Source organism: Lepidochelys kempii, chromosome 5 (assembly GCF_965140265.1).
Source record: "Lepidochelys kempii isolate rLepKem1 chromosome 5, rLepKem1.hap2, whole genome shotgun sequence".
NCBI lineage: Eukaryota > Metazoa > Chordata > Testudines > Cheloniidae > Lepidochelys > Lepidochelys kempii.
Genome location: NC_133260.1, coordinates 95,735,719 through 95,759,049, shown reverse-complemented (window position 1 = coordinate 95,759,049; position 23,331 = coordinate 95,735,719). Strand labels below are relative to the sequence as shown.

General features: G+C 41.7%; 1 protein-coding gene and 1 long non-coding RNA gene across 8 annotated transcripts in view; one reads left to right on the top strand and one right to left on the bottom strand.

Annotated features, from left to right (window-relative positions):
• The window catches only part of LOC140911647 (uncharacterized), a 30,332-nt gene extending 21,729 nt beyond the window's left edge, over positions 1–8,603 (top strand). For 3 of the 5 annotated variants that reach the window (XR_012159067.1, XR_012159068.1, XR_012159066.1), the window contains 2 exons: positions 319–428; positions 1,279–4,587. This is a non-coding gene — a long non-coding RNA (uncharacterized lncRNA). Of the gene's footprint in view, positions 1–318; positions 429–1,278; positions 4,588–8,310 lie in introns of those variants that run through there. The other 2 variants (XR_012159070.1, XR_012159069.1) reach the window with 2 other exon arrangements.
• Positions 1–23,331, bottom strand: part of LOC140911646 (guanine nucleotide-binding protein subunit alpha-14) — a 60,624-nt gene that overhangs the window by 17,217 nt on the left and 20,076 nt on the right. For 2 of the 3 annotated variants that reach the window (XM_073345100.1, XM_073345102.1), the window contains exon 2: positions 1,550–1,734. In XM_073345100.1, the coding sequence (XP_073201201.1) occupies positions 1,550–1,734 (185 nt within the window). Of the gene's footprint in view, positions 1–1,549; positions 1,735–4,275; positions 4,408–23,331 lie in introns of all 3 variants that reach the window. The other variant, XM_073345101.1, reaches the window with a different exon arrangement.

Genomic DNA, 23,331 nt, shown 5'->3' with positions numbered 1-23,331 from the left:
ACAGATACAGCAAAGCATGTTACAGTTCTGTAACTGAAAGAAGTTTTCCTGAAAAATCTACTTTTTTCTAAAACAGATTAGCACAAAACTACTGAATTTGTCTGCAACATTTTAATATTTTACAGACAGTTGAAAATTTTTAATCATTTTCAAAAAAATGTTGTTTACCATAACTACCAGTAAGGAAGTGTGTGTTTTGGTAAACACATTTTAAATAATGATTAAAAAAATATTTCTACTACAATTTAGGTAAATATTAATGAAAATGTTTCAAAACAATTGCAAATGGATTTTGAATACTGCTTTCTTGTTTTTCAGCCTGCTCCAAGATGGAGCCAATCCTACAAAGAGAATGAGATGGCCAGCAGCTTCCCCAAGGGGAAAGTTTGCTCCTCATGGATATGGTCATGTTGGAGTATTGCACAAGTGTAAGTTAGTGGGGTCTGGGAACCAAAAAAGCAAGGGGAGCTCCAGGTACTCCGACGAAGGATTTATTTCACAATTGTCTAAACTGTCAAAGCTCAGGTAGATAACTCGTCAGGTGCCATTGTGGGAACCAAGCAATCACTTTGTCCAGTTACTGTTTCACTTCAGGTGTAGGACAGCCTAGGCAGCATCGTTCTTCCCAGTGTAACCAAAGGTGGAGACCATCCCTGTAGCAAAAATCTTAACCCGGAGAGACCAGTGACTGAATCAGTACGAGTCCATTGCATTTTTCCTTCTTCCTCCCTCCGTAAAAGTGTTGCTGCCTTTGAAGCAGTACTGTCTCTAAAGAGGCAACTATAGTCCAAAGAAAACAGAACATCTAGACTGACTGCCTGACTCACGCATGTTCCAAAATAAAAAGGAAAGGGTACATCGGTAATGGTGTCAGAGGGGAAGGGACAGGGCTGACCAGGTGGTGCTTACCTCTGACCGGCTCCAGCACTTACGCAGCGCCTCCTGCCCGTGCAGTAGGCTTGCCCTGAATTAGAGAGAGAGGCAGGCGGGCGGCGGCGGCGGGGCCCTCTCCTCTCACGGGGCCTGGGTCGGGTCCCGCCGCCGCGGCCATTTAAAGGCCCCGGCCCCGCCCCCTCCCAGCTGGGAGGGGGCGGGGCTCGGCGCACAAAGCCGGAAGCGGCCCACGCGCGAGTGGCGGAGGCGGCTGCAGCACCCGGAGCTCCGGAAGGGGAGGGGAGGGGAGTGAGCGGAGCGCGTCCCGCGGCGGCCGGCCGGCCTGGAGGGGCAGAGACCGCCGCCGCCGCCTCTCCGGTTACCCGGCCTTTTACTCTCTTCCAGGCGCGCCTCCGCCCCCGGTGCGGCGGACGCGAAATGTGACTTTGATTTCACGGCGTGAGTAAACACAGTCAGCGCCTGCTGCCTTTCATCTCCGCTACGAGCTGGTCAATCACACTGTAGAAGGCTGCTTTTAAAAAAATGTAGCGCACTTGGGTGAGGTTTGTTTGATTTTTAACTGAGCTAAAAAACTCCCACAGCAGAACTGAATTCCTTCCTCAGGCGCGCCTCCGGACCAGTTATGTAATGAAGCGAAAAGGGAGACTTTTCTTACCTTGTTTTGCTCAGATGTGTACTGTATTTTTAGAGTCTCCATAGCTCTGATCATAGCTTGTATGGCGGTAAATATGTTTTGATAAACCAGTTTTGTGAAGCTTTTCTTATCTTCATCTGTGTAACCTGACCCATGAATAATCCTCATCTGTTTAATAAAGGTACTCTTTCCACTTTCTCCTGTGCCTGCAAGAAAACACAGTATGAACACAACATGAGTAATGCTTGCAAACATTACAGAGGTTAATGTTTTAATAGCAATACAGAGGAATACAAAAAAATGATGAATCAAGGTAAGTGTCTTTTAATTCATAATCAGTGACAAAACATGGAAAAATATAAAGTCAAGCTCTAACTCTTTGGATAAAATTTGCATACTGGGAAATTTATAGGAAATGAGAAAAGAAACATGCACAAAGATTAAGCCAAGCAAAGTGTATAGGATTTACATAGGAGGCTGCACCTAATTTACGTTAAAAGAAATGAGAACACTAGGTTTTTGAGGGTTGGAGATGCATTTAACTTTTAAGCAACTACTGGCATCAGGTGGAAAAGCATGTCTGTCTGGTAGTTAAGGAGTGTTCTACCCTGGATTCTCTGTGCCTCTAGTAAAAATTCTCTCTAAACAATTTCTCTTTCATTTGAGTTTGGCCCGAGGGGAGATGAGTTGTGGCCTTGATGCACTTCAGCTTAGTTCTCCTTAAAAGAGAGAGCAAGAGAACTCCCCAGCCAGAAGCAACAGTTCCTGCTGCTCCTGTGAGGATAAAAACAGAGCTAAGGAGGACTACATATGAAAAAAAGTCTGGCCTAAGCATGACACATAAAACAGGAATACTCTAAACAGATTACTAATGCTTGCCAGAACTTTAAGATGCTTCTTGCTGTTTGGTAGAGAGCAGGGGGCCCTCTGTGGTAACCAAAAGATTCTAAATGCCATCCGTTACCGAAGAGCTTAAAAGATGTACAAGCAAAGATAAATATGCTATAGTTTATATGTAAAGGTTTACACAGGAAGACTGAGATGTGCATTATATTTTCACCTTTCTGCCTTGCAGTTTAAAAAATAAGTATATATTTTTCTCTTTTAAAACAAACCTTTCTTGGGTAGTAATAGCTAATTTAGAATCTAGTGCTTATATGTATACAACATTGAATTATCCCCCTATTCTTTATTCCTACCCTTTGAAATCCAGGTACACTATAAATGCAGCTTCTCTGCAATGGCCTTGTTTTTCTTGAATTTTGTCTGAGCCTCTATTTTGGTTCCTAGTTTTTAATCTCTGCATTATGCTCTTTCTGGTTTATGTAGTCTCTTTAACAGAAAGAAACAGAAAAAAGGTCAGAGGGCATTTCTTTCTCCTGACTTTTTTTTAAATTTCATTAAAAAATGCTTTGCTGGGATGTTCAACAAGAAACTAATAAAAGCTTGATCAAGGCTGACATGGTCCATCTATTAGTGGGCAATCTGTAACATACACCTTTGTCTATACTAAATTAGAGGAGTATTTCTTATGCTAACGAGAAAAGCCTAAGAAATGCTTTCTCCACCCTTTTCCTTCCCCACAACTTTGAAGAAAAAAAAAAAACAACCAACCATTACCCTGAGGAATTTCAGCTTTAGTAAGAACAAAGAAAAACTCACTGGTATTAATGCATGCCTGAAATCTGCCCAAGACTGCAGTTCGTTCACATTTGACTTCTAAATCTGACATATGCAAAACACTATAGAACACGATGGACAACTTTGATTATGGAAATTAGGCTCCTTCAAATGCTTAAATGGTCTGAAAAAAGCACAAGGTCTATCATTTTCTCCAGTCATGAAAACAACCCTGCAGCTTCTGCTCCCTCCCATCCTGTGAGAATGGTATTGCTCCATCTAAGCAGCATTATTATTCAGCACTTTTTTTTTTTTAAAGGCTTTTAAGGAAACTTGGTAACTACATAGTAGAACACGATGGACAACTTTGATTATGGAAATTAGGCTCCTTCAAATGCTTAAATGGTCTGAAAAAAGCACAAGGTCTATCATTTTCTCCAGTCATGAAAACAACCCTGCAGCTTCTGCTCCCTCCCATCCTGTGAGAATGGTATTGCTCCATCTAAGCAGCATTATTATTCAGCACTTTTTTTTTTTTTAAAGGCTTTTAAGGAAACTTGGTAACTACATAGTAAAAGGTAAACTCCTAGTGTAGTTATGGCATGTTTCAGAGTAGCAGCTGTGTTAGTGTGTATTCGCAAAAAGAAGAGGAGGACTTGTGGCACAATCTCTAAGGTGCCACGGAACTGCAATAGACAAGATCATGCAGAAGTTACCAATCCAAGCCCTTGTTCTCACCATTCTGTGAACACTTTCTAAAAATTACCCTACAAAATGCACACTTGTTTGTCTTACCTTACTCAACTAATCTAATGATTTTCTCAACTATTTTCCCGCCAGGATCAACCGTAGCTCTTTCACAAAAGATGGAAAGTAAAATAGTTAAAGCACCTAAGTGATTTAGGAACTTAAGTCCAATTGACTTTGTGAGATGTAGGCCTCTATGTCCCTAAATCACTTTTGAAAATTTTAGCAGGAAGCAACTCATCTGTAAATCACATCTTGTATGATCCATAATAAATTGTTCAAACACAGACTATTCACATTATTGATTTTACTCTTATAATTGCAGTAGGTTTTGTTGCTTTACTGGTTTCTTGTTATTCTGTGACTGTACAATCACTTACTTGTGAATCCAGTTGTCACCTTCCTCTTTCTCCCTCAGTCCACTCAAATCTAAGGATATCACCTCTGATTCTTAAGCACAGGAGTCCAGGGATCAAAACAATTCCCTTTATATGGGTATTGTGCTGCAGGACCTATGAGGTAAGTGTGTGAAAAGGGCCAGATTTAGCCACTGCTGTGGTTGAGCTTTCTTCCACGGCTGGAAAAAAAGAGGAAAAATAGACCCCTCTCCCAGTATGCCATTGCTTTAGGGAACATTGGACTATTTGTCATAGATCATTAAGTATAGTTTTGAGGAATCACAGAACAGTATTTCAGCAAGAGGATACAGAAGTACACACAGAAGCTACAGCAATTTGTCAGCTCATTTATCAAACTTCTGATGACATAATTATAAATATGGAATCAGGAATGTTACTCTTTAACCAATGCAGATTAATTAAAAAAAGTTTTAGTTGTGTTAAACAGGGAAATCAGTTGGACAGCCAGCATAAGGATGACTTGCAAATATTTTTTATGAGTTAAATAAATGTCCATCTGCCAAGTACTCCAAATAGCAAAGGAAAATCATAATTCCCCTTCCCTGCCGTGGTCCCACTCAGTGTTGATTCAGTACACACTATGCTGTGACATCACAACACCAGCAACCCTGTTGGAACATGAGCCATCCCATGCAGAATTAGCTAAATCACCTTCTATCTCACACAGTGTTGAACCATTATTTATATCTCACATTTTATATATAATTTGGAATAGGTGAACAGAACCATTCAGATTACCTTCAAACTACAAACTGACAAGTCCCTGCTACATCATCCTGCATCTCTGAGAACAGAGTCAGTTCCTCTCTCCCGCCAATTCACACATACAGTATAGAAGCCATAATAAAACAAACCAAGTTTGTATTAAGAAGGTACTATTTCAAAATCGTGTAGTATTCACAGGGAGCTTTTACAGCCTGGATTCTGTATATACTGTAACAGCACACTCTGTCTTTGCTCTCAGTGTTTACTTTGCTTTTAAAACATCTACTCCTTAGCCAGGAAAGAATAATGTATAAACCACAGATAAACAGAATTGCACATTAACAAGTAAAAAAGCATAGGCAGGTTGAAGTATACTTTATATATACTGCAATTAGTATAGACTGTCTCCTATCACTAAAGGACAAGAGCTTATGTAATAGCATCAAACCTAACAGTGTTGTGGCACTGTTTGAATACTAAGTCAGAGGGGAGAGAAAAACCACCTACAGAATTAGTAGCATAACTTCCTGGAGCAACCAGATTTTCCTTGGGAAGTTTCCCATCTACATTCTAACCAGGTCAGGCTGTACTTTGCTGGAGAGATCTGATAAGATCACAGGCCAACTTGTATAGCTGCATGTAATTATAAACTCTATCCTCTATGCCTTCTATATTTCTGTTGGATACGGGCCAAAAAACGTAAAACCATTTTTTTCCTGTATGTTTGCCTTATAAAATGCCAAACACAAAACCAATGCATATACCACTCCTGATGTATGAATAATAAAGCAATGAAAAGAAGGGATTATAAAGATATCTGTACTGCAAGTGTGCAAAAATATTACATTTTTAAATTCAGGTGCACTTGAAATATTTGAGTTTTCACAAAAATTTGTCAAACTCATGATGCAGTCAAGAACACTTATTATGAGGCCTGGCTGAATTCAATTTTATTTTTTTAATGTTTATATATAATATCAATGTTCACTTAAACTTTTTTTAAATTTTTCACAGTTGTGCAAAATTATGGGGGAGGAATCATTGTCAACATCACATACATATCCAAATATCCTTAAACCAAACTCTAATAAATTCTCAAGCAATATTTTTGTTACTTTGCCTATCTGTATATTTTGATCATGATCAAGGGGGGAAAAAAAAATTCATGGGTTTGTGTGTATACAATAAAACATTTACCAGTAAAACTCTAATCCTTCCAAGCCTACTTATAACTATGTAAAATGGCTTCTCCTGTTCCACCTCTTCCTTTAGCACTGCATTATCATTTGGCATAAGAACCACTAGCTAGATATTTATTCATCTAATTTCTGCTGAACCTTTAGCAGTTCACTTAACTTGCAGCAAGTAAGTTAAAAACAAATGTATTACCCCAACAAAATCAAAAGGAGTGGAGAGATCCTTGCACAGCAAGATAGTGAATAAACAAGAAAGGTTCTGCAGTTACTGTTCAACTCAGATCAAATGTGTTTTACTACAACAAAAAAAGACTGAGTAAATGATTAACTATGAACAGGCATTAACTATTAGTGCTTTTAAACATAATTACCCTTTGCAATTTTTAATGAAATCTTTTGTAAGTTGAACTTTCTTCTAAAACATGTATATTTTAGCCTAAGAAGTGCCAAAACTCAAACAGTAAATAAGGAAAGAAAGATGTTATCTACAGGATGTCAAATTAATATATTGGCAGGTTACAGTGAAAGAAAGTTCACCTTCTAACCTAGTTTTAGTCAATACTTTACAGTAAGAGATTATTATACTTTATATTTGAGCTAGAGGATCCACTCCCTCAGGGAGTTTTACATTTACAGGCCCAGATCAATATTGGATTTTTGTTATTGAGCATTTTTTTTTTATAATGTTTTCTCAGTAGAGTATTACAACGTCCTAATCGTTAACACCCTTGACTCCAGTGAGGTCACCAAATGCTAAATTTGTCTGGCAGGAAATCATCCACATGCTACAAACCAGACTACAGGCACTATGTAAGGAACTAAAACAAGCTCCTACAATGCAAGGAAAAGTTTAATGAAACCAAAAAGATGATAGCTGTGGGCGTGGCCTAACCGTAATATCTGCTTTCTAGGTACATGACCTCTTCAAAGGAAAACAGGAAAGCAAATTATGAAAGAAAAATCTCTGTAACCATGGAACATGGTATTCTAATAGATCCTAACTTTAAAAGTGAATGACAGAACAGCAAAGCTTTTGTTCTTTGTTTTAACTGAAAGTCAGCTAAATATAGAGATGATTGCTCTTGTTTTAAGATGTTCCTTAGAGCAATGTAATTAAAAAGCTATGTGCAAAATACTTTTAATGCCAAATACTCTAAAATACATTTACCAATGAGGGAACACCTGGTCAACTGTAGGCTGCCCTACTGGTGAACTCATGAGAGCGAGCTTTACATGAGCCCAACTGGTATTTCTACATTTTCAGCCTATGGGGATTTTCAGCAACTAGCTTTTCTCCACTCCTTTCCTCCTCAGAGCAAATACCAGAATGGTTAACATTCAAAAGTCCCTAGCTCAGTGCTTGCACCACAAAAAATTTACTTTACTCTTCTAAGCAGTCTAATAGCAAGTATATTGACAGACATATCTCTATGCAGCCCTGCTCTATTCCCTGTCAATTTTAATGCAAGAATAAAACTGTTGGCCCTGGTACACTGGCCAAATTCCATTCTAGGTAATTGCATTTAGCACGCCCAAAGTCTTCCTGTAATTTCAGTTCAATTGTTTTTGAAATTTTTAATCAAAAATTGAAAGCTTCAGAAACTCTAACTCATTGAGAACTCACCTTCTAAATTCAACCCTCGTATAGAGGGTGCAATAGATTCTGTGCCCACTTACACCAATAAAGTATTGAGTCCCTAAAAGGTTGGGAATTGTGCTGCTGTAAACTGGAAGGAGAGGTGCTTACATTACATATTCCTGTTTAGTTCCTCCCGCTTTATTTTAAACCCTCCAGCTAGTTACTTTCCCTGCCATAGCTCCTTTCCATCCTCTTGGTGGGTAAGTTACTGTGAAGGATGTGGGAGATGCCTGTAATAGTTGATGAATATGTGTGATTACGTTGCTTGCTATATGATTACCAGTGGTTAATTTCAGGAGGACTTACTGGCATGTCTTCAGGAAAGGGGACAATGCCTGCAGATTGCCCCATTCACCTATGCTTACTAGGTCAATGAAGGTGGCATTCCCTTTGAAGTTTACTCTAACCATACAGGAATCAACTGTTTGACTGGTAAGCCGCATCTTGTATCCTCAGGGGGTCTTCAGGTGAGAACTGGAACAAAATTTGGGACTGGATAATATCACAGTCCCTGAAGCACAAGGGAGAAGCAAGGATTGTGGGAATCAGCCTGAACCCCAGTCCCCAGAGGCAAGGATGTCTGCAACAACGTAGGCTTACCTAAACTATCGGTAAAACAGCTATGGATGTAGGCTGTTTGTGCTGTAAAGAACCCTAGTCTTTGTTCTGCTTTGTTCCCACTGCTGAGATTAAACAATATTTTGTTTCGAAAAGGCTGCTTTGGGTCACAGTATTCATCTATTGGTCACCCCTGAACCAGAGGTTTTCAAACTGGGGGGGGGGAAATCCCCTTGGGGGGGACCCAGAATGTATTCTAGGGAGTGTGAGAAGCTTTGAGGGGCTGGGAGGGAGGAAACTTACTGTGCAATATTTAGAAGGGTGGTGGTATGGTATTGCCATCCTTCCTTCTGCACTACTGATTGCAGCAACACTGCCTTCAGACCTGGGCACCTGACCAGCAGCCACAGCTCGCTGCTCTGCCTTCAGCGCTGCGTTACCCAATACGCCTGTTACTTTGGGGTATGCTCATTTATTAGGGTTACTCTTCTGGGAGGGGGGGTTCTGTAATTCTATTAATGTGCTGCTTATGTCACTTGTGTGTTCATATGGAGCGCTACTCCTTTCTGAAAGTCATCTCCCAAGGGAGCTATCCTTCAGGACTTAGGTTCCCCCAGCCCTAGAACTAGATGAACACGGAGACACACACACACACAGAGAAAGTCTGAGCAGATCGGGTCAATCAGCACTCTCAAGCCCATCCCCTCATATGTTCCTGGTCTCCATGGGCTGGGCCAAGCAGCTCCTTCAAGCTATCCCCCCTATGTGCCCCTGGTCTCAACAGGCTGGGCCGAGCAGCACTTTCAGCTGCCCCTGCCCTTATATGCCACAGGTTTAACACGTCCCTATCCCACTTTCATGTCACAATTGTACTGGCAGTAACCCCCTTGATGAGCAAACCCCACCGCATTTTTGGGCGCTACAGGGATCTTTAGCTTAGGTAAAAGAAGCGTTGCTGCAGAGTAAATGGGAAAAACTAAGAACACAAGAGAGAGAGAGAAGCAACCAGCTTAACCATAAAAGTTATTTATTGAATAATAATGATAACTACACAAGGAGAGCCTAAATCAACATAACAGTTCATTATAAAAGGTTAACTGAGGTAGAGAGAGAGAGAAAAAGAGGGGGATCTCACCCACTCCAGGAGGCTTGAACTGGTTAGGGTTCCCAGATGATAGTGGTAGCTCAGGGTCCTGAGGGCAGGAGACAGGCAGAGCCCCCAGCATGATCAGTCAGGTGAAGATGGAGTCCCAGTGGAATGATGCATAGTTTGGATCTAAGCATCAGAACACTGATTGGAAGGTGAGTAGGGATTTTTGTAGAGGAAATTACAATGGTTCAAGGGAGAACACTAGATTTGTTTACAGATAAACTGATGACTCAAGGGTTTTCTTTAGGCTAGACAATAGGAGCTGATCACTCTTGGCTCTGAGTGGTCTTTTCTTCCAGGGAGCTCACAATGCAACTAGGCTGCTTCAGTATTTTGGATATCAATCACGGATTTATTACTAGAATTGGTCTGATAATTGCTGAGCTGGGTGTGTGCAGGCATAGGTTCGTTAACATCTGGAGCAGAGATTACCATGATGAAGTGCGTCCCAGAGTTCTGTTTCAGAGTAACAGCCGTGTTAGTCTGTATTCACAAAAAGAAAAGGAGTACTTGTGGCACCTTAGAGACTAACCAATTTATTTGAGCATAAGCTTTCGTGAGCTACAGCTCAAATAAATTGGTTAGTCTCTAAGGTGCCATAAGTACTCCTTTTCTTTTTCTAGAGTTCTGTGCGGTTCTCCATTCTGTATGCAAATTGAGATGTCTCCCTGTCTCATCTTTCATGCAGATGAAGCTAGGGGAGTTCTCTGTTCTTCATTCTGCATGCTAATGGAGATGTTTTAATCTTGTCACCCTTGTCAGGAGGGGTCTAGGTGTGTCTCCCAACGCCCTTCACTGCTCTCTGCAAGTTTTTTCTCTGATGGGTTTTGGTTTAAGGGTGGGGTGGGGGGTGTCTTTCAGACAGGCTGGATACTGCACCCTGGTTCCCCAAGAACACAGAGCTGAGCACCTGGGGGGTGGGGTGTACACTACTACAGACACAAAGAAGGGGAACACGATCAAGTAAATTTGAGAACCACTGCCCTGAATCATTACTGATACACTCATTTTGCACATTTCCTGAATGTTAATTCAGTTATTTGCCACTTGCATCCAATATGTAAATTTAAGCTGCTGCTGAACTTGATCAATAATCCACAGTGCAACATTTTTACTTGCATTTCTGACATCTTAGTTAAAAATCTACAATATATACACATACAGGTGTGCATAGGGCCCACCTCCTCAACCACAGATTATTGATCTGTTCAGAATGTTGCAAAAAAAAATCCTTTAGTTACAAATTGATTGACAAAAATAGCTGTAAATATGAGTTTATACATAAACTGGGCTGTAAATAGGATTCAGAAATCTATCAAGGAGATTTTGAATTGGCAGGATATTAAGCACTCTGATGAGTACAAAAAGAAGTCACAAAAATCTTTTCCTTGAACTCACAGTGATCTGGCCCATGACTGATTTTTCCCTTGTGTTAGCTTTGTAGTATGCTGGCTTCTACTGAACCATATTCCATTTCTCTTGGAAAGAGGCAACACTTTTCAGTGCTCCTTTTGTGCTTTTAATCTACCCTAGTCTGATACTAAATCCACATTACCTTGTGTCTATATCATTTCACTTATGAAAGGAAAAAAGAAAAAAAAAAAACTTTAATTGATTGCTTTTCCCACTACAAGGATTCACATTTCTAGAAAAGAAACACCTTTATTAAAATGGCATTTCATAAGCACCTGATTAATTGAGGTATCAGCAAGTACTGCAGGTTACAATTCATGATTCTGCAACCTTTAACTTCACAAGGCAACTGTCAGATTACTTGATACACTAATACTTGGTTTATACACCATTACAGTTTTGCATTGTTAAAACATATAGGCTGGTACATTCCTTGTATTAAATGTCTTATTTAAGGATTTAAACACCTGTGATGATAAGTGCTACAAAAACTGCTGGCGAAAGGATTAGTAAACCAAAAATAAAACAAAACAACCATTCTATATCCAAACCTGTAAAATCTGTGAAGCTGCATGAAGACGGTGCTGTTAGAGGTATTCATCCTCTAACTGCTGCCTCTGTGTAGACAAATCCCCTTGGGGAAAGATTCTGATTCCAGTTGCACCAGTCTATCAGAGTTGATTTTAGCCCCAAGCGTCTATTATTTCAAGAAGAAAATGAGGACTTGTGGCACCTTAGAGACTAACAAATTTATTTGAGCATAAGGTGCCACAAGTACTCCTTTTCTTTTTGCGGATACAGACTAACACGGCTGCTACTCTGAAATCTATTATTTCAAGGGTATACGTTAGCTGCGCTCTCCTGCTAGAGCCTCCAAACAAGCTCAAGGTTATGAGAGGTTATACCCGAGGCAGTACTGCCATCCCCAAATGTTCAAAAATTGTGAGTCAGGCTCACCAAAAATCATGAGATTGGCTTTAACAATCATGAGATTATGTAAAAAATAATAGATTTGGTGTTTTTTTAAATTTGCCTTCTGTTCGTTTGTTTTGAGCCTTTAGGGTGCACTTTACATTTTGAAGCTTTCTCCACAGCCATGAGGACTAGAAACTTACTTTTTCTTTAATAAAAAAAGGCTGAAATCATCACCTATCCACTTGACTCCAGAAGCTGGGGCTTTAAGGAAAACAATAATTGTCATTAGGCTTTTGATAAAATCATGAGAGTTGGCAACACTGGTCATAGTCTCACATCAAAACCTCTTTTCTTCCATGCTGCAGAGATTTTGGAACTTTGTTGATTCTTTAGCCAGTGAGAGTTTTTAAATGACTGGGAGAGAGAGATGGGACAAATGGCTCCTCATTAGCCACCAACTGTGCACACAGTATTATTTTGGTTACTCCATCTCCCTCAGCCCCTCCCCAGCCTGCTTGTTTGTCTCATCCATCTATAATGTAGCGCATAGTAGTTAAAAGGTAAAACTAAGGGACCTCACTTCAATCTTAATAGTGATAACTAGACAGGTGAACCAACTTGGAGACAGTTTAGAAAGAACAGAAGGAATTCAAACATTGTTTTCTCCACAATTATTTCCAAAGGAAGTAGAAATGGTTTGAATAAGATCCATTATAATACAGCTATAAGAAGTGGAGAAAGCGGTCGATTAATATACAAAAAGAACCAGCAAAACTGCTCTTCAGGAAATGGGATAAATCCTATTGTACGAGACAAGATTTTCTGTAATTTTTCAGTGGGCAAAATGCTAAATCTCCTGTTTAGTTGAAACTCCCCTCACCAGAATTTCTCCAGCATATCTCCAGCCTTGCTTATATTCACAACTGTAAATATTTATAGCACAAGCTTGCTAATCACTTTGTTGCTAAAGGATCTTTTTTGTTTAAAACTTGTGAGGAGTTCATGAGGTAAACACTTGTAATATATGGGCCAGGAAACAGCCTACACATGTCTCTATCCAGACTGTACATGTGTATTACAGACAGACATTTTAAACACTAACTGCTGTCCATGAGAGTTTGACCAGGATAAAGGTGACTTGTACCTAGGGTGACCAGATGGTTCGATTTTATAGGGACAGTCCCGATATTTGGGGCTCTCCTATATAGGTTCCTATTACCCCTGTGGCAGAGCGCCAACTTTGTCCCCATGAGTCCCGCACTTCCAGGCGGTTTATGCCAGCTTCAGAGGCTCACTGTAACCCTCCACATAGCCCTTCTCTCTCTAGGGCCAGAGATAGAGTCTACTGAGCCCTTTTCATCATAAGCCAGCAAGGAGGTTTGTGAGAACTCCCACAGTCTGTGTTGCTCCTGCGGCCTCATACCAAAACAGTTTAGCCTCCTGTCCTGACAGGGGCCTGTTTTCCCCTCCCAGGAGGTGTTTCTGTAGTGGTGGGTTGGGGGGAACCTGGGCCTGCCCTCTACTCTGGGTTCCGGCCCAGGGACCCTAACGATAGCAGCTGTTGGCAGCCAACCTTTCACTGCCAAAGTTGCTACATTTCCCTGGGCCACTTCCCCACAGCTCTCCTGCTTCTCCCTTCTTCACCCTTACCTTAGGGCTCCCTTACCAATGACTTGAGGGTGTCTTCATTAACCAGCCCTTCAGCCACACTTCCTCTCCTCTGCCAGGCTGGAGTGAGGAGCCCTTTTATAGTATCAGAGGGGCCTTAATTAGAGTCAAGTGGTCACCTTAGCATAATGGCCTCACCTGGCTCTTTGCAGGTTAATTGGAGTCAGGTATTCTCATTAGCCTGGAGCAGCCCCTGCTCTGGTCAGTCAGGAAACAGAAAACTGTTAATCCAGTGGCCAGTATATCTGCCTTCAGCTACTCTGCTGTACCCAACTGGCCTAGGTCTATCACACCCCGCACGCTCTGTTCCGATTTTTCACACTTGCTGCTGGTCACCCTACTTGTACCACAAGCAGCCTTGCATACAGTAACTACTCTCTACCCATCTCCATTGCTGCAGTAGGCAAGATCAGGGCAGGAACCTAACAGAGGGGTGAATCCCCTGTTTTTCTGCTGTGACAAAGAGAATAAGGAAAGTGGTGGTAAAGCTTCAGGGAGCAGACACTAATGTTTACGGCCCCAATCCAGAGCCCACTGAAGCCAACAGGAACCTCTGAATTGCTTCAGTGTATGCTGGAAGATGTCTTATATGAAATTCAGTTCTGTACACTGGGCTATTATAAAGGCTGCACTCCAGTTACGACCCACTTAACTCTTCAAAATATGGCTTTCATGGGGTTAATATGGTGCATAGGCTTATGCTGGCCTTCTGCTCACCACTCATTCCTTTCAACTGCTTAGGAAAGTGCCCATATGTGATTCAATGTGAACTGTGGTATAATTGCTATTTCATAGTCACATACAACCACAGCCCCAGAGTTGCGGTAAGCTAAGCCGCTGTCTTCACCTTACATAGGAAGGTAAAGATTGGCTATATGGATCCATGTTCCTGTCATACATTTGAAAATCTGAGAAAGGCAACAGAAAAAAAAATTATTATTTCGAAGTGGCAACCATAGTGACTCATCTGAACAAGAACTAGAGCCTAAACGTACAAAATGAAAAGGAATATGGACAAATTAGATTCTACTGTCTGAGATAAATATATTTTCTGATGAATTCAAGCAAGGTTGATTCTAGAATAAATAATTCCTCTCTGATAATAGCCCATTTCATTTATGATCACTCTCTAAAAAGTGCTTTAAAATCGGAATTAGAGCGGGCAGGGCCTACTCAATAGAACAAGCAGTGGGAGTCAGAAGCTCTGGGCTCTTTCGCCTGCTCTGCCACTGATCTGTTGTGTGACCTTGGGCAAATCATTTCCCCTCCTCTGTTTACACGCTCACCTTTTTCTTTTCTATTTAGACTGTAAACTCTCCGGGGATTGTCTCATGTGTAAGTGCAGTGCCCAGGCTACTGGGGACCCAATCTTAACTGGAGCCTCTAGGTGCCACTGTAATACAAATTAACAACAAACAATTGGCAAGTAGTTGTGAGTACACACCACACATTTAAATTGGACTATTTGACCTCTAATCTAAATTTTCAGAAAAAAATCAGATACTTTTTATAGGATTTAGCAGAGAAAATGTCAGTACACAGTAATTTCAGGATTCAGTTTGATAGCTAACATTAAATTACTGTATGACTATTACAAGGTATTAGGAAAACACTTATAATCTGCAGCCCCTTTAATTCAGTAAACCTTCATGAAGAATAACCTGATAAGGTCTTCCGTTATGCAGAATACCTACAAAGCTCAGCTCTGTTAGGAGGTATGTGACTTAAGTGGTATCAGCCACCCAAGAAGTGTGAGTAGCTGGCTCCTTCGGAAGTGGTGCTGCTTTATAAAAACATTTGTTACCTTTTTACGATAACTCATTAATGAATTCTGAACAATGGAATGGTGCTAGATAGCTGCATACACAGACAATCCACCTCTTTCATAATGTGTTTTATAACACTCTCTCTCTCTCTTTCAAATATGGAAAGTCAGGTTGAGAGCCTGGCTAGAATAGCTCATAATCCTTCCTTTGCCACCACTAAAAATAAAACAAGAAATGCAGCTACACATACACTTATGAATTTATTTAGGGACAATGCTGCCTTTAGCAGGGGGATATGGACTGGATGATATCAAGGTCTTACCGTTCTAGGACTCTGAATCCTCCATACTTGACACCAACCCTGCTCAAAATTGCCCATGTAATCAAAAACACAGTGATGTTGTTGCAACATTTCTGCTACAACTCTCTGCTGAGTTCCAAATACAAAATCTATCAGTGTATCTTAGCCCTGGTCTACACTAGGACTTTAGGTCGAATTTAGCAGCATTAAATCGATGTAAACCTGCACCCGTCCACACGATGAAGCCCTTTATTTCGACTTAAAGGGCTCTTAAAATCGATTTCCTTACTCCACCCCTGACAAGTGGATTAGCGCTTAAATCGGCCTTGCTGGCTCGAATTTGGGGTACTGTGGACACAATTCGACCGTATTGGCCTCCGGGAGCTATCCCAGAGTGCTCCATTGTGACCGCTCTGGACAGCACTCTCAACTCAGATGCACTGGCCAGGTAGACAGGAAAAGAACCGCGAACTTTTGAATCTCATTTCCTGTTTGGCCAGCGTGGCAAGCTGCAGGTGACCATGCAGAGCTCATCAGCACAGGTGACCATGATGGAGTCCCAGAATCGCAAAAGAGCTCCAGCATGGACCGAACGGGAGGTACGGGATCTGATCGCTGTTTGGGGAGAGGAATCTGTGCTATCAGAACTCTGTTCCAGTTTTCGAAATGCCAAAACCTTTGTCAAAATCTCCCAGGGCATGAAGGACAGAGGCCATAACAGGGACCCGAAGCAGTGCCGCGTGAAACTTAAGGAGCTGAGGCTAGTGAAGATTAGAAAGAAAAAATAAATAAAAAAATGCACTCGTGATGAAATGTTCTCTGACCTCATGCTGTCCTCCCACACTGACAGAGCACAGACGAATGCGTGGAGGCAAATAATGTCAGAGTGCAGAAAAGTACAAAATGACCGGGAGGAGAGGTGGCAGGCTGAAGAGAGGGCTGAAGCTCAAATGTGGCGGCAGCGTGATGAGAGGAGGCAGGATTCAATGCTGAGACTGCTGGAGGACCAAACCAGTATGCTCCAGTGCATGGTTGAGCTGCAGCAAAGGCAGCTGGAGCACAGACTGCCACTACAGCCCCTGTGTAACTAACCGCCCTCCTCCCCAAGTTCCATAGCCTCCACACCCAGACGCCCAAGAACGCGGTGGGGGGCCTCCGGCCAACCAGCCACTCCACCACAGAGGATTGCCCAAAAAAAAGAAGGCTGTCATTCAATAAATTTTAAAGTTGTAAACTTTTAAAGTGCTGTGTGGCATTTTCCTTCCCTCCTCCACCACCCCTCCTGGGCTACCTTGGTAGTCATCCCCCTATTTGTGTGATGAATGAATAAAGAATGCATGAATGTGAAGCAACAATGACTTTATTGCCTCTGCAAGTGGTGATTGAAGGGAGGAGGGGCGGGTGGTTAGCTTACAGGGAAGTAGAGTGAACCAAGGGGCGGGGGGTTTCATCAAGGAGAAACAAACAGATCTTTCACACCGTAGCCTGGCCAGTCATGAAACTGGTTTTCAAAGCTTCTCTGATGCGTACCGCACCCTCCTGTGATCTTCTAACCGCCCTGGTGTCTGGCTGCGTGTAACCAGCAGCCAGGCGATTTGCCTCAACCTCCCACCCCGCCATAAATGTCTCCCCCTTACTCTCACAGATATTGTGGAGCACACAGCAAGCAGTAATAACAGTGGGAATATTGGTTTCGCTGAGGTCTAAGCGAGTCAGTAAACTGCGCCAGCGCGCCTTTAAACGTCCAAATGCACATTCTACCACCATTCTGCACTTGCTCAGCCTGTAGTTGAACAGCTCCTGACTACTGTCCAGGCTGCCTGTGTACGGCTTCATGAGCCAGGGCATTAAGGGGTAGCCTGGGTCCCAAAGGATACATATAGGCATTTCAACATCCCCAATGGTTATTTTCTGGTCTGGGAATAAAGTCCCTTCCTGCAGCTTTTGAAACAGACCAGAGTTCCTGAAGATGCGAGCGTCATGTACCTTTCCCAGCCATCCCACGTTGATGTTGGTGAAACGTCCCTTGTGATCCACCAGAGCTTGCAGCACTATCAAAAAGTACCCCTTGCGGTTTATGTACTCGGCGGCTTGGTGCTCCGGTGCCAAGATAGGGATATGGGTTCCGTCTATGGCCCCACCACAGTTAGGGAATCCCATTGCAGCGAAGCCATCCACTATGACCTGCACATTTCCCAGGGTCACTACCCTTGATATCAGCAGATCTTTGATTGCGTGGGCTACTTGCATCACAGCTGCCCCCACAGTAGATTTGCCCACTCCAAATTGATTCCCAACTGACCGGTAGCTGTCTGGCGTTGCAAGCTTCCACAGGGCTATCGCCACTCGCTTCTCAACTGTGAGGGCTGCTCTCATCTTGGTATTCATGCGCCTCAGGGCAGGGGAAAGCAAGTCATAAAGTTCCATGAAAGTGTCCTTACGCATGCGAAAGTTTCACAGCCACTGGGAATCGTCCCAGACCCGCAACACTATGCGGTCCCACCAGTCTGTGCTTGTTTCCCGAGCCCAGAATCGGCGTTCCACAGCATGAACCTGCCCCATTAGCACCATGATGCATGCATTGGCAGGGCCCATGCTTTCAGAGAAATCTGTGTCCATATCCTGATCACTCACGTGACCGCGCTGACGTCGCCTCCTCGCCCGGTATCGCTTTGCCAGGTTCCGGTGCTGCATATACTGCTGGATAATGCGTGTGGTGTTTAATGTGCTTCTAATTGCCAAAGTGAGCTGAGCGGCCTCCATGCTTGTCTTGGTATGGCGTCCGCACAGAAAAAAGGCGCGGAACGATTGTCTGCCGTTGCTCTGATGGAGGGAGGGGCGACTGATGACACGGCTTACAGGGTTGGCTTCAGGGAGCTAAAATCAACAAAGGGGGTGTCTTTACATCAAGGAGTATTTCAGGCAGGACTTCACGGAGGGTTCCAATAAGAAATGGTGCACCTACGTTATTGTTCTTATTGGAACAAGAAGGTTAGCCTGGCCTCTGATTGATACATGGCTAGATTTACTTCGCTGCACCTTCTCTGTGAGTGACTGCAGTGTGACCTAGAAGAATGAGTCCCCTAGACGGGGGAGGAGGGGAAGCAAATGAATACAGAACAGATCTGGTCTATTTCTTGTTTTGATCCACTCCATCTATCTTTTACATCTTTGGCTGGCAGCAGACGGTGCAGAAGGACTGCATGCCATCCACATCTCATGGCTGCTCGGCAGAAGATGGTACAGTACGACTGCTAGCCATCCTCATCTCTTGCTTGCCCGGCAGAAGATGTTACAGTACGACTAATAGCAATCCATATCGCCTGCCTGCTCATCATAAAACGGTTCAATAGGACTGACTGCAGGACTAAAGAGAATGACCTGGTCAAGTCACTCCAAATTAAGTCCCTGCGCCCATGTCTGTTCAGGCGCTCCCAGCCGACCAGGAGCACCTCGGACATGACGATGATGGCTACCAGTCGTACTGTACGTCTGCTGCCACAAGGCAAGGGGTTGCTGCTACTGTGTAGCAAAGCCGTACCGCGTCTGCCAGCACCCAGGAGACATAGGGTGACGGTTACCTGAGCAGGCTCCATGCTTGCCGTGGTATGGCGTCTGCACAGGTAACTCAGGAAAAAAGGCGCGAAATGATTGTCTGCCCTTGCTTTCACGGAGGGAGGGAGGGAACGGGGGCCTGACGATATGTACCCAGAACCACCCGCGACAATGTTTTAGCCCCATCAGGCATTGGGATCTCAACCCAGAATTCCAATGGGCAGCGGAGACTGCGGGAACTGTGGGATAGCTATCCACAGTGCAACGCTCCAGAAGTCGACTCTAGCCTCGGTACTGTGGAAGCACTCCGCCGAATTAATGCACTTAATGCACTTAGAGCATTTTCTGTGGGGACACACACACTCGAATATATAAAACCGATTTCTAAAAAAACGACTTCTATAAATTCGACCTTATTCCGTAGTGTAGACATACCCTTAAACATAACTCTGGAAAAGTCAAGAAAGAAAAAGCAGCACTGTGTGGTTGGATTAAATAACTTCCCCTAACTCAGTGGTTCTCAACCTGCAGCCCATAGGCCACTTGCGGCCAGTCAGCACACAGCTGAGGCTCATATGACATCGTCAGGGCCATATAGGTAGTACTGGATGCAGCCCACATAACACATTGTGGGATGCAAATGTGGCCCACAATGGTAAAAAGGTTGAGAACCACTGCTAACTGATGCACAGGTATGTAGCTTCCTGATCAATTCTGATGCAGTATGTTAACTGCCCTCTGTAATATGCTTTCCATGTTGGGTTTCACCTACGTTAACGTGTGTTCTTACAAATCAACAACACAAAAATATATAGGGTGACCAGAGAGCAAGTGTGAAAAATTGGGACAGTGGATGGGGGGGGGGGAAAAACGGGAGGACGGGACGACTAATAGGCACCTATAAAAAGACAAAGCCCCAAATATCGGGACTGTCTCTACAAAATCGGGACAACTGGTCACCCTAAAAATATGGTTCATAGCTGGACAATTTTTTGCTAGATGCTTGAAATTGACGGGATATGTAATGGAATGCTAAGCCGTATTTTATTATTCAGCCACTAGACAGTACTGTGCAGAAAATACCTTATTTAAACGAACCTCAGCCATACCTGGCAGAGCATTACAGGATGTTATGATGAACACATCTGGTGTGTATAAACAAGTTTTGTAGCAAGTCCATATCTGGCACAGGAACATGACAGGATGTCCATGAAATACAAACTGAGCAAAGGAATACCAAGACTAGTGCTTGTTTGAGAATGATCTTAACACTGAAACCTTCCTCTTTCAAAGAAGAATTGTAACTGGAACTTGGATAGTATCGACTTCTTTATTAAATGCATCCTAATGTTGCCCCACTGTTGCCCCGCATTTACCATAACAAATCATAAATATACTAAATATCTAGAGGACTCTTTTAAAACACACAAATTAAGAACGGCTGCTGCTTCATAATCATCATGCAACTTTGATTTAAGACAACAGATTGAAAATCTTAGTAGTGTTTTTTAGTACTTGCAGTGGAAAGGCTGCAAATAGTAAATGATCTTCTCTGTTTAAGTCTTCATTTAGTTGGGTACCAGGTGTCTCTACACACAGGGTAAAATAAAAAACTACATGCAGTAGCTTGCAGACAAATTGCAACTAAAGGTCCTATCCTGAATGCTTATATGGTACATTTGGAAACAGCTGGATGTTGAAAACAACTTGATGATGGAGATCTGCATTTGCTACTTGCTATACAAAGTTCAGGGGTGGGGAGTAAGGGGAGGAGGAGGGAGGTTGGGATGGGGAGGACAATATACAAAAGGAGTAAAAACTAATTCCAAATCTGAACAATACAGACAGACAGAGACAGGTTCTGAGAAGATTAAGTAACAATGAAACAAATAGTTTATCACAACAGCTGAAGTCTCAGTACTAACCTAACCAGTGCCAATTTTTGATTTGGAACATTCTTTTCATTTCAAATACAAGAGACAATAATTATGAAATGGATATATCCTAAGGGCAGTATGAATTGTTGGCCTTTGCTAATAAAAAGTTTAATCAAGGCTGCCTTTATTGTTGGATGTTTATTTGCCTTAATACATCTATGAACAGAGATTAATACTTTGCATAATATACATTAGAAAAAAAGTAAGTCTGATCATTATTTTCTTTTTAAGTGTTAGCCCAACTATGAAAACGGGTCAGGGGAGGGGAAGGAATGATGATGTGTTGCATGCTAATAAATTCAAGAGATGTAGTATTTTAATTTGTAGCAGTTCTTTCATATATCTCCCAGACAGCATGTACAGGGTGTTATTTCGTAAATGGATTTTGTGTGTGTGTGTGTGTGTGTGTGTGTGTGTGTGTATCAAAAGTTCTTCAGCAGAAGATGGGCACAAGCAAATCATATCCTAACCAAGGGGGGGGGGGAAATCAGACTTAAAAAGGGACATTAACTAGAGGAGCTCTTGAGTTGGTATTTAAACCACAGAAATGTAAGAAATATGCATGGAAAATTTCTCTATTAAGGTTAACTTCATTTTACAAAATGTTCTCACACATACTTCTAAAGAATTGTACTGGCTCAATTTTTAATGAGGAATAGAGGCTCTCTATATAAATTAGATCAGATAAACTATGCCTGCTTAAATTCGCCAATGAAACCACTCCAGTTTTTTATTTAAAACACAACATGAACCTAATACTGTTAGAGTAGAAGCATTTCAATAAATTTGGAATTCCTCAGTATAAAACATCTGTTCCTGGGATTTAATTAAATACAGTTTCATATTTAAGAATCAGCTGCTGGGTTCATCACAGAACTTTCAGACACAATTTTTTGGTAGAAAGACACAGTACTGTCTTAAAAGCAAATATAGTTCTCTAAATGTATTCATCCTTCCTAAAATATTGGGGTTCAAATATCGCGCAGGGTTGAAACAAGGGAAAAACAATGATGAAAGCAAAGCTAAAAAAGTCCACTGTCACAGATCCTTTTTTTTTTTTTTTTGGGGGGGGGGGGGAAATCTTAAAATTGAATGAGCATTATTGACTTAAATATGGTCTCAAAATTTAAATTTTCTAAAAATAAGGTTTCATAAAATCTAAGACACTTGGAAATTGTTCCACAGGTTTTTTCCCCCCTGAATTCCAACAGAAACAGACTGTTTATTTTTAGATAAAATAATATTGTGTTGAAGTGTTTGAAATCCAAGCATTGTAGCAGTAAGAACCTGAAAGTGAAACTGACTAAACAAAAGTGAAATTAATTTAAGTGAATTTCCAGTGTTAAAGTTAAAAAAAAACCCACACAAATTAAACAAAGAGCTTAACTCATTACAAACAAACTAGATTTTTAAAGTTCTCATGTTTAATATACAACATATTAGTAACATAAGAGAAGAAACCTATTTGCATTTAACATATGATCTTAAGCGACTGTCTCAGCCAAATGTCCTTGTTCCTTCTTTGCACCTTATGTAAGTGAAAATCTAGCAGATGGAAATGTTACAAGAAGTTATTTCAATATTTTTGATTCTCTAACTATCACTATCATCTTCACTGCATGGAAACAATTGGTAGATACAATCAAATATTGTTTTGATGTGCACTGTTCTATAACTTTCATCAAAATAAACTTATTGCTGAGGATTTCAGACATTTTCATATCAGGCTGTCACAGGCAAACACTCATAATGGGCCTTCAAATGTGTCCCAGAATCTTTCGCACTTACAGCCCCCACACTTCAAAAACATTTCCACAGGAATCAGTGGAATGGTGCATAGGTCACTCTTGGTGTCAGAGAAAGGACAGTTAGTTACAAATGATTCAACAAATCAGATTCAACAGAAAATAGGATGTAGGGAATTGGAGTTAGTTTGAAAATCCCCAGCAACTGTAGGGACTTCCCCTCTGGGGCTAGACACCCCAAAACAGGAACTGCTGGGCTCACATAAAAGTGACAGTTTATTCTTTTAAAAACTACTTCCAGATAAAATATTTATACATTTATCCACATTTTACATGACTGTAAAGACAGAATTAACAGGTGTGTGGCAAGATTTGCATTCACACACACTTCTGGGCTGAGAACAAGTGTGAGGAATGTCAGCACAAAAATTGTTTTGAAGAAGTCATTAAGCAATTGAAAATAGTGGTA